The sequence below is a fragment of the Oryza sativa genome, chromosome 2, assembly GCF_034140825.1.
Source record: "Oryza sativa Japonica Group chromosome 2, ASM3414082v1".
Lineage (NCBI taxonomy): Eukaryota > Viridiplantae > Streptophyta > Magnoliopsida > Poales > Poaceae > Oryza > Oryza sativa.
The window spans coordinates 12520481-12531808 of NC_089036.1; the positions used below are offsets into that span (position 1 = coordinate 12520481).

General features: G+C 50.5%; 1 protein-coding gene across 1 annotated transcript; it reads left to right on the top strand.

Moving 5' to 3' along the window:
* The first annotated feature begins 9272 nt into the window (after positions 1-9272).
* On the top strand, positions 9273-10046 carry LOC4329143 (uncharacterized). The gene has a single exon (XM_015767814.3). The coding sequence runs from the start codon at positions 9317-9319 to the stop codon at positions 9848-9850; it is 534 nt and encodes a 177-aa protein (XP_015623300.1). The 5' UTR covers positions 9273-9316; the 3' UTR covers positions 9851-10046.
* Positions 10047-11328: the final 1282 nt, after the last annotated feature.

Sequence of the window (11328 nt, forward strand, 5' to 3'; positions counted from 1 at the left end):
CACGCACCGGATTTTTCGAAATGTTTCCAAAACAAGCAAATTCGAATTTTCTGCAACAAAACAAAACTGTCAAAAGAGGCTGCATCTGCGCAAGGGTGAGAAACCAATTTTGGCGGACCATTCGACGCGTACGTCGTGCCGCCATGCCATGCCTGGCATGGCGGGAACCAATTTTGGTGGATCATTCGACCCATACGTCGTGCACGCGTGCCGCCATGCAGTGCCAGGCGAGGCGAGCGAGCTCGCGCGTGTGTTCCCCCTCTTCTCTTCACCTCACATATTTCAACTGGCTAGGAGAGCATCCTCCCTTTTAAGGAGGTCCCCCCTCCTAAAATAAGCAAGGTGGTACTAAACTCCCCATGCATGCCATCCCATGAGGTGGGCTTTTGTGATTTTCCAAAGAATTAATCTTCGAGTGGGCTAAGGCCCATCTTTTAATTCCAACAGGCTTGCCCGATGTTGTACAGTGCCCTCGCCTCTGGACCCACTGCCTTGTCGACGTGTCACCACAGCTCGACGGCGAGCACCGTGGTGGTGAGGATCACCTGCTGGAAGTTGGGAGCAGAGCCACACGAGCGCGAGGACGCGGTCGCCACCGCGATGTCCCTCTCTGCTGCTGGGTTTGTCTCCATGGCATCATTGTGTGCTAGGATGAACTCCTTCATGATGGGCTGCTGGTGCTGCAAGGCGACTGGGTGGCCTTCTCCTTGTCGTTGTCATTGTTCTCCCCCAACGCCAACCTCCTCAGGATGATGAACTCGAGCACCACCGGGGAAGGAGGTGGCATCGAGCTGGACCCCTCCTCCGCGGGCAGGGCACGACCATGCACGACGCATCCGCGTTGAGCACCGACGACTCCAAGTCTCCAACATGCCGGAGTCGCTCCACGCCGCCGTCTCCTACTTCTTCGGCACCCCTTACACTATGCCATTCAAATCTAGCTCCATCATGAGGAAGCAATCAATCAGAACACTTTCGCTAGAGCCAATCAACCAAACCAAATCAAACGACGCAAACCAAAATCATTGCAGCAACAGCTAGCTCAAGTCACAACTCGCTAGAGTCAACCGCAATCGATCTCAACACATATGCTTGAATTGCATTTCGTGGCGTGGAGTCTATTTCAAGAAGAAGAACCATATGTGGAAGAGGTAGAAGCAAGAAGAGGGTTGACTCATTCACCGTGTCGTCGCCCGCGCGCCGCAGTCAGCCGCGCACGCGGGGAGGACCTGGTCTGCTGCGGCGCGTGGGGGGAGAAGAACGCCAACCAGCTGCGCACAGGGGAAGAAGCCGTTGTCTGTGGCGTGCACTGGGAGGAGCACGCCGACCAATACAGCACTACTATGCCGGTGTGAGAGAGAACAAGAGAGGGGATGACCGAGATGTGGGATTGTTAATTTTTTTAATTTTTTTTCACTGGCAAGTGGGTCCCATGAGCGCCACATAGGATGAAACCACTTCTAAAACCACGAAGGAGTCTATTTGCACTGGTTTTCGAAAATGTAGAAGACATTATACCCGGTTTTACTTTTGAGGGAGGCGATTCAACCAGTGACAATAGATGACAAAGGTAAAATAGACTTATTACAAGTGAAAAAAGACTTACTTGAGCTTTGTACATCAGCCAAGTCCGAGGGGTGTGTTGACGGTCGTTATCAATCAGTTTCGCCAGTCTATATTATCTTAATAAATGAGAACTAGTTATGCTTGCAACGCATATTTGTGTTAGAATAAGAAATATTCCATTTGCACTAGGATTACTAACCTCTTGCAGATAATAAATATTAAATGGAGGCGGATCGACAGCAAAATGGACGATCAATCAATCGGACGCTGTCAGGAATCAGACTTGCGGACAAGTGGGCTGGAAAGACCAAATTGACACGACCAAAATGGCCCAAAGTTCACAAGTCTGCAAAGAGAAGAAGTCCAAGAGGTCGCCAGTCGAACATGGGCTGGATTGGACAATCCCATGGTTCGACCGAACCTATCTTTGCACCGTTGGATGCAGGGTTGCGGCTGGATGGTGTGGATTAACCCCCAATGACGGTTGGAGGGTATTTCCGACCATTTCAACCGTCACAACCATCATTGGGAGGCTATATAAGGCCTTCACCTCCTCCATTTCACCGCACATCTCAAGCAAGAAGCTTCATACATTTCTCAAGTTTAGTATAGTCTCTAGAGTATAGTGGAATAGAAATATAATAGAATCTTCAATCCTCGGAGTCTTCGGAAGAGTTCTGGTATGGCTCTAGTAGCTTTTCCTTCTTTTGTAAGACTTGTACTTTATTAGAATATTCTTCTTTATACTACTCTGGTATTGTATTACTTTTCGAGTTTATGAATACTAACTTTACTATATATCCAAGTCATATTGATTATGATGCTAGCTTATCTAGGAAATGCAATGGTGTGGGTATAATGATCGTGTATACGATGACTTTATATCATGATGATGATATTAGAGTAGTATTTGGTAATTTAAGCGTAGTGTTTAGATTACTAGATGTCATTATTTGGGGTTATATGTTGCGGAAGCGAAGTGGGTCACTGATGGTGACAGCTTAATACGGGTATTCCTCCGCGCGTGTATATAGTCCTAAGTTACTTTCCTGGGGAGGGTACTCCTCCGTATTTAGCCCCGGTTGGATGGTCATGACGGATTGTCGTAAGAAACTCGGCAATCAGGGGTGGCTTCTCGAAACACCAGGAGGGCATTGGAAAGAGGGTATTAGGTAAGTAATCATATAACTAGGATGTATGTATAATATGTATGTATACTAGAAGTATAGGAACAAGTTCTTTCTACCTTCTTTCCACTTAGCTCAGATAATTATGTATGAGAGTATTAATGCTTCTGCTTAGTGTCACTCTACCCTTTGGATTACATTAACCCCTGTTTAGACTTTGGTTATTACAAGTAACATAAATTATTAGTATGTTTCTCTCTATTATAATCTTCCCACGGGATTAAACAAATACGACACCCTTAGAATACTCTCGGGTGAAATGCTACAATGGCGTATCCATGCGCTTGCGGATGAACTCTGTAACCATAATATACCAGGAGTATTTCTGCGCCATTGCTGGGAATTATATTTCTAATAATGTCGTTAAGAAATACCAACAGCGTGCATCACGCTGCACCCTTGTGTGCGGGCCGGTTGATAGGGTCGCCACCCCTGCCCGTTCCCCCTCCCCACTCTACTCCTTCGTTACCTTGCACTCCTGCCACCATTGTAGCTGCCTTGATCCCCCGGTCATCACCATGCCACACGGTCGTCATAACTGCCATTATGCACAATGAGGGCGACCGCAGTGGAAGCGTGACAGACGGCCCTATGTCCTGCTATGATACAATGTTGAATGCTAGAGGAAGAGGAATACTGCTAATATTGGACACGTTGTATATTAAGCCTCAGGAACCAATATATAGAGGAGTAAATGTAGAGGAGATAAGAACGAATCTAGAGATAATAAAGGAGTCCATACAAATAAATCATATCTTAATATGACTCTAACTACCACACTGCATAATTAATTTTTCTTGATGAGGCCCTATTTAGGTTGCAAGTGGACCATAATTGCTCCCACTTGCAAATATCACTCCTTTGGGTCGGTTCAAGGGCCGCATGTGAAAATGCTTTTTCGTATGCGACCTCTTAAGAGACTCGCCTGAGAAAATAGAATTATTTTTCCAGATGGACCTCTTAAGCGGTCACATGCAAAAATCAGATTTTCGCAGGCAAATCCTTTAAGATGCCCTTTACGAAAATCACTAGAAACTAAATATAAAAACCAAATCCTCTCCACCATCTATCTCGAGGGGTGGAAATTTTCCAGTTGAGGCCGAGGTGGGGGAAATTTCTCACCCGCAGGTGAGCGGGGTCGGGGGCGGGGATGGGAGTTGACCCGTAAGTGACCCACAGGGCCTCGATGGTATGAGTTACATGTCAAAAGATCGCACATTCTAAGGTCCATTTGGCCCATTAGGGGAAGGACTACATAAGAAAAACCCTTTCTTTTCCCAAATAAAGCCGCCACTCTCTCCTCTCTGACTCGCACATCACTTCCTCCTAGCGCGCCGCCCCTAGCCAACCTGCCTCTTCACGTGCCATCCCTAGTTGCACCATCCCGAGTTGGTACTACCTCTTCCGCGTCACCTCTGGACATCGCCGCCTTGTCATAGCGCGTCGCCCCCAATCATTGTCACCTCCTCACAGTCCATCGCCCTTGGCCAGCGTCGCCTCCTCGTAGCGTGCTACCCCTAGCCAACGCCGCTAAGAGTAACCCCCTAGGGTTTCTCCCGGTGCCCTTTATATAGAACTAGGGTTATGGTATCCCTTATAATCCAGATACCTACTACCTATTTACATGGAATATGATTGATTGCCTTATCCTCTATCTCTTACTCAATTTACAAGTGTGCTGCATGGGCCTAGGACTCTCGGCCCACCCTATGCTACTTGGCCCAAAGCCTTACCGCGAGTACCCGAGTACCGTGTACCCCATAATAGAGGACCGTGGAATAGACATGGTAGAAATTTTTGGGGTCTATACTTCCATCGTATGTTGTACTTCATGATAGGTCCTTACCTTACGCAAGGAAGGGATGAATGCCTTGTGGCCTCCCCTAGGTTGAAAAGCCGAACGGCGGTTATCATCCCGAGAAGGTCTCTGAGAATGTTTGTCTGACTTTTGAGATGATAATGGAGAGGAGGGATCACTGTGGTTAGGTACGACTTCCCGAGGACAACATCCTTTATCTTCCCGAGGACTTCAGAATCTTATACGTTCATAACTCCCGTGATAGCTGCGATTCTCATAGTTGCCATGATCTTCATGGGGACTATGATTCTCACCGTGATCACAGTCATCTTTATATGTATTCAGTTGTACGACCGATGTTTATTGCGATCATTCTTGTCATAGTTATTTTGTTTGGAACAATTGCTTATTTGACCCTATTTTGAAGCCCAACTACTAATCTGACCTTACTTTTTCAAGTTTGCTTATTTGACCTTGTTTCTCAAAATTTAAGTTTCCGTTTGACCCTGTTTTCCCTTCACCATTAGAACATCATTTAGAAAAAATAAATACTACCCCCAAGTGACCAAAATACCCCTATATTACTAATTAACCCTATCCCCATCCCAATCCTCACCTCTCCCTAGTTTTTTGTCGCCGGAAACAGCGAGTGCTGCGGTCGATGAGGCTGGAGGGAGCGGCGGCGGCGGCGGCGATGGCCGAGCGCCGATGGAGCGTAGCGGCGGCCGCTCGAGGAGGGAGCGAGCAGCGGCTTCGGCGCACGGAGGAAGCAGTGGCGTCGGCACGCGGGAGGAGGGAGTGGCGTCGGCGGCGGCTGCTGTGCTCGAAGCGGAGAGAGGGAGCAGTGGCGTCGGCGGCGACTGTCTGGCTCGGAGCGGAGGGAGGGAGCGGCGGCGGCGGCGGCTGTTGGGCTCGGAGCGGAGGGAGGGAGCGGCGACGGCGGGTGCTAGGGTCGGAGCGGAGGGAGGGAGCGGCAGCGGCGGTTGCTGGGCTCGGAGCAGAGGGAGGGAGGGGCAACGGCGGCATGCGGGCCCTCCTCGTCGCTGACCCGACACTTCCCCTCCACCGCCGCTGCTGGTGTCGCTAAGCCGCCACTGCCCCTTCGCAGCCACCACCGGCGCTCCTCCGCAGCTGTCAGCCCTCCGTAGTTGCCCCCGCCGCAGTTCCTCCGCCGCAACCGCCGCTCCTCCCTCAGCAACCGTTGCCGCCGCCGCTCCTTTGCCGCCAGCGACGGCCCTCCTCATCGCTGGCCCGACGCTTCCCCTCCACCACCGCTCCTCCCTTTGCCCCTCCGCAACTGTAGCCGCCGCCGAGCCGTCGCTCCTCCTGCTGCCCCTCGCAGTGGTCTCGTGAGAGAGAGAGAGGATAAGAATGAACAAATGAGTGATAGACAAATCTGTCTCAAATTTGTTAAAACTATGCCAAATTTAACATGGTTAATTGAGCAGGGGTAAAAAGGACAATTTTTCTCTTAGTTAACACCGTTATCTATCCTTCACAAAATAGGTCATCTCTGATCTTTAGTTTTAAAAAGCAGGGTCAAATGAGCAAACCTAAAAACAGGGTCATATTGGTAGTTAGACATTAAAACAGGGTCAAACGAGCAATTGCTCCATTTTATCTCTCCTAATCAAATCACAAAGAAGAAAATAGTGCATGACGGTGTTTTTCGATAAATATACATTTTTCGGTAGTACGTTAGTCTAAAGATTTACTTTTACGGTGTCATATAAGTAAAATTTTAAAGTTAGGTGGTGTTTGGGATGGAAGAAACTTATTATAGGAACTTATGTTTTCGTGAGAGAGATTAAACTATCCCAAACACCACCATTGTGTAAATTTTGCCTTTGTATTCGGTTAATTTTTTTTTTGTCTTTTTGGATGTCCTACCAGGGGCCAATCGTACACTGCCTGCTCGGAAAGAGAGAAATTGGACATTCTGCCACTGCTAAGAGTGGGTTTCGCCACAATGCCATTCCCCGAAATGGCATCGTTAAAATGCCACTGCCAAGACTTGGCTTACATTTGTTTTGCCATTTGAGCCATTTCACTCTATTTCCACCTAATTTCTCACCCGGGCTACCTTGGGCTGCCATCGTCGCAGTGGCAGTGCCGGCGGCGGTGTGCCGCGATGACGAGGGACTAGGAGAAGGTGTCGGCGAAGGATAAGAGCGGGGCGGTGACGCTGGCCAGTAGCGAGGAGCGGCGCAGCGCCGATGAGTATGCTTGGCGCGCGTCTCACTCTGCTCTCTCCTCAACAAGCACAAGCATGGCTACCATCAATGGCGACGCCGAGCTCATCGTGGCGGAGGCCAAGGAGGAAGAGGAAGCCACCCACGACGGCGGCAGCGTGCACTCCTAGTGGCTGCGTGCCGTGGTGCTGGGTGCCAGCAACGGCCTCGTCTCCACCGCATCGCTCATGCTCGGCATCAGCGCGGCGCGCCCCGCCGACAAGCGCACCGTCCTCCTGTCCGGGCTAGCCGGCCTCGTCACCGACGCCTGCAGCATGGCCATCGGCGAGTACATCTCCATCCACGTGTAGCTCGATGTCGAGCTAGACGAAATCGAGCACCGGCGACGCCACGGCGGCCCGGCTCCGGCCCTGGCTCTGGCTAGCCTGTGACTGCAAGCGGCGGCGGCGGTGGCGGTGTCGCGCCCCGGCCAGGCCACGGCCGCGGCGACATCGGGGACACCCGACGCCTGTTGCCTCCAGGTTGCAGCTACTGCTCGAGCTCCCTGTGGCGTGGATCTAGCACCGCCGGAGGCCATGGTGGCTCTGCAGCAGAAGAGGTCGAGCGCGGCGCGGCGCCCGCTGCAGGCGTACTACCTGCGCCGGCTCGCGTCGTCCCCGCTTCTCTACTGGTGTGTGGTGAATTTTCAGTGACACTACTGGTGTGTGGTGTCTATTGATGTCTGGCACCTGAATTTGTCGTCAGAGAAACTGGAGGTTCTCATCTGAACTTCTGGACACCAATGCCATTGGCTTGCATGTCCTGCACCAGGCTCCCGGCTTTCTCGTCTCCCAGCGACATGCCGTAGATGGCGATCATGGTGTTGTACGTCACCACGTTCGGCTTGATGATGCTGCCACCGCGGTCGCTGCCATCGGAGGCGGCGCTGCGCATGAGGCCGAACAGGTGAACCGCCTCCCCGAACAGCCCGGCGTCGCCGTACACGCGGAGCATGGTGTTGTAGGTGACCACGCTCGGGGCGACACCAGCACGGCGCATGGGGGAGTATGACTCCGCGTCCGGCGCGACGCCGTCAGAGGGCATGTCGTGGAGGAGGAGCCGGTTGGTGTCCCGGAGCAGGTCGGACTTGCAGTACGCGGCGATGGCGGCGTTGTAGGCCTTGAGGTCGGGCTTGATCCCGGCGGCACCCCGCGCCCCGAAGACGGGAGAAGAGCGCGAGCGCCTTGGGCGCGTCGCCCTCGCGGAGGGCGAGGTGGATGAGGTTGGAGAAGAGCACGAGGTCGGGAGCCACGGCGTCGTCCTCCATGAGTGGCAGAAAGGTGAGTGCGTGGTCGAGGTGGCCCGCGCGGGTGAGCGCCGCGAGGAGCGTGGAGTACGAGAACGCGTTGGCGGCGACCCCTCTGTCCCGCATATCCAGGAGGAGGCCGGAGGCGAGGCGGAGCATCCGGCGCGGCACGTGGAGCAGAGCAGGAGGTTGTACAGGATGAGGAGCGCGGAGGTGGGGAGGTCTGGCGCGAGGAGGTCGAGCAGCGCGACGCCGCGGCACGCGTCGGGGAGGCGGGAGAGGAGCGTGCCGAGGAGGCGCGGGGAGACGGGGCGGTGCGGGGAGAGCGCGGGGGCCAGGTCGTACTACCTGCGCCGGCTCGCGTCGTCCGCGCTTCTCTGGCTCGTCGTCGAGTCTGGCGCTGCGACACGGCCGCTCCTCCTCCATCCCCGAGCAGCGCCGCCTCTTTTGTTCGCCGGAGGAGAAGAAGAAAAACTGCAGGAGAGAGAGAGGGGTATTTTGGTCAGCTGAAGTGGGAAAAATGGTGAAAATCTTGTGAAATGGTGAATATAGCAAAGCAACGGTATGGCATCGGTTGGAAATGACATTTTAACGACGCCATTCCGGGAAATGTCATTGTGGCGAAACCCACTCTTGGCAGTGGCAGAATGTCCAATTTCTCTCGGGAAGATGGAACAAGCGAGTAGGGATGGCAATTGTGCCCGTTTGCCCGTTTATCCGTGGGTAAAAACCCTATTAGGGTTGGGTTTGTTCTCTATTTTATACCCATGGGTATCTTATTGGGTCAAAAGCTATGCCCGATGGGTAAATGGGCATGGGTATGGGTCATCACTACCCATGCCCGCTTTGCCCGTTTACCCGCGAAATCTAATTTACATGTAGGCTTGGAGTAAAATTCACTAGAATACATAAGCCGTGTTCTTTGTTTTTTACAGTTTCCCTTTTATTTCTCTTATTATTTCTCTCTTCTTACTCTATCGCCGCTAGAGAAGAGACACGAGATGTTTTAGAAGCTTATAGACTTTTTGTCAACTGCTTTTGTTGTGGTGGGTAAACGGGCACGTCCGTGGGTATAAGGCGTCCACGGGCAATGGGCATGGGCAACCATCCTTACCCTTTATGTAGTAATTGGTATACCCACAGGCATAGATAATCTCACGGGTATGGGTAAGGGTAGGCACTACCCGTGCCCGTCGCACCCGATTGCCATCCCTACAAGCGAGGTAACGCAAGAATCCCCCATCACCAAAACCCAGAGACTTCTCTCCTCTTGCTCCTCCTCGACGCCATGGCCCCCAGATCGGACAGCGCCACCGGCGGCGCGGCCGCCGCCCAGGCCCACGGATCCGACTTCGACTCCATAGATCCCCTCTTCCACGTCCTCCGCGTGCTCCCCTTCTCCTTCCTCCGGCCGCCGCGCACCCGCCTGAGGCTGCCCTCCAACCTGGCGCTCCCCTCCCCCATGACCGTCTTCGCCCTCATCCTCCTCACCTACTTCGCCGTCGTCTCCGGCCTCGTCTACGACGTCATCGTCGAGCCCCCCGGCATCGGCAGCGTCCAGGACCCCGCCACCGGCGCCGTCCGCCCCGTCGTCTTCCTCCCCGGCCGCGTCAACGGCCAGTACATCATCGAGGGGCTCTCCTCCGGCATCATGTTCGTCATCGGCGGCATCGGGATCATCCTCCTCGACCTCGCCGTCGACCGCAACAGGCCCCGGAGCCTTCGCGTCTCCTTCGGTGGCTCCGGCGTCGCCGCCATCGTCATCGCGTACGCTATGGCCATGCTCTTCCTCCGCATCAAGATCCCGGGCTACCTATGGTGAGGAACAAGCTTCTTTACTTTGATCGTTAGATCAGATCTGTAACAAGATTCTCTACCTCTAGATCTGTTTGCTGTTGCTGAGGAACTATTGCGCTTCCTAATGATGTTATTGTAAAATTCTGGATGATTTTGAGTTTAAATTAGTTATCTGAAGATTATCGTTTTGAAATAGAAATAAACACGGCCTTACATGGAAATGTGACTGCATAAAAATGCTGCTATCTCTATCTAGTTCTGCTTTCTGCTTTTGATTGGAGCAGTGTAGTTTGGGATAATTGCTAGATGTCTAGCAACGAGTTTTTAACTAACTGTATCTTAGACTGCTTATCTCGATTGGATATTTTTTGGAGATAGGGAAGTTGTGATAACTTTATAAATTATAGGAATGAGGTGGGAACTAAGTGTATAACTTTATAAATTATAGGAATGAGGTGGGAACTAAGTGTATCTTAGACTGCTTGTCTCGATTGGATTTTTTTTGGAGATAGGGAAGTTGTGATAACTTTATAAATTATAGGAATGACGTGGGATTGCCTGGATGATATGTTTAGGAACGATACCGAAATTATGGAAAACCAATTTCCTACAAGATGATGTACCTTGGGAACTACTGTATGCTGATTAATTTCAACTTCATAGATCACTCGGTTGAGATTTTGAATTTGTAGTGGTAATAACTTTTTTGTTCAGGTTTTACATGATATTGTGAACCTACCGTTTTATGTTTGATTTTTATAATTCAAACTCTAAACTTTGTACTACCTCCATCCCATAGAAAATGAATTTCTACCTTTGAACCTTTGTCCCATAAAAATTGTATTTCTACTAATGTGGGATCTAGCAAATTGATTACATCAAAATACATTTCCTTGTAATCTCCATTCCTTCCATCACATCTCTAACTTGTTGTCTTAACATTCCTTTTAATTAAATTTATATATGGAATGTGTGCATGTATTGTGTTCAATAAATAAGGTTATTGTGGTCATTTCTCTATCCTACTAATCTGTCCTTAATTCACTAGTAGAAATACAATTTTTATGGGATGGAGGTAGTAGTTTATTAGGGATTTATACTGGTCATATTTGCATTTTGAATGCTTGAAATTGGCTTGCTGCAAAACACTTTTCTCTTAACAAGTTAACAATGGTTTGAATATTCCTATTTTCACTTTATCATATGCTGTCCTGTCTGTGTTCCCTGCTATTTTCACCTTACCATAACACTTTTGTAGTGCTAGAACCTTTCATACAAATATCCATGCTAATATAGATTATGTTGTGCTTTTCAATTTGGGTTACCAGTTTCTTGGGTTAGTTACTCTCTTTCTTTACTAGCATAGGTTAGATTTTTCAAGCAATAAATTTTAATACTGTGCCACGAAGTTTCTAATATTAACCCCAGATTTTAGATCCTCATTGAAGAAGGGGGAAATGAGTGTAAGCAGCTTCTAGGCTTTGGTGCTCTACCAAACATTTT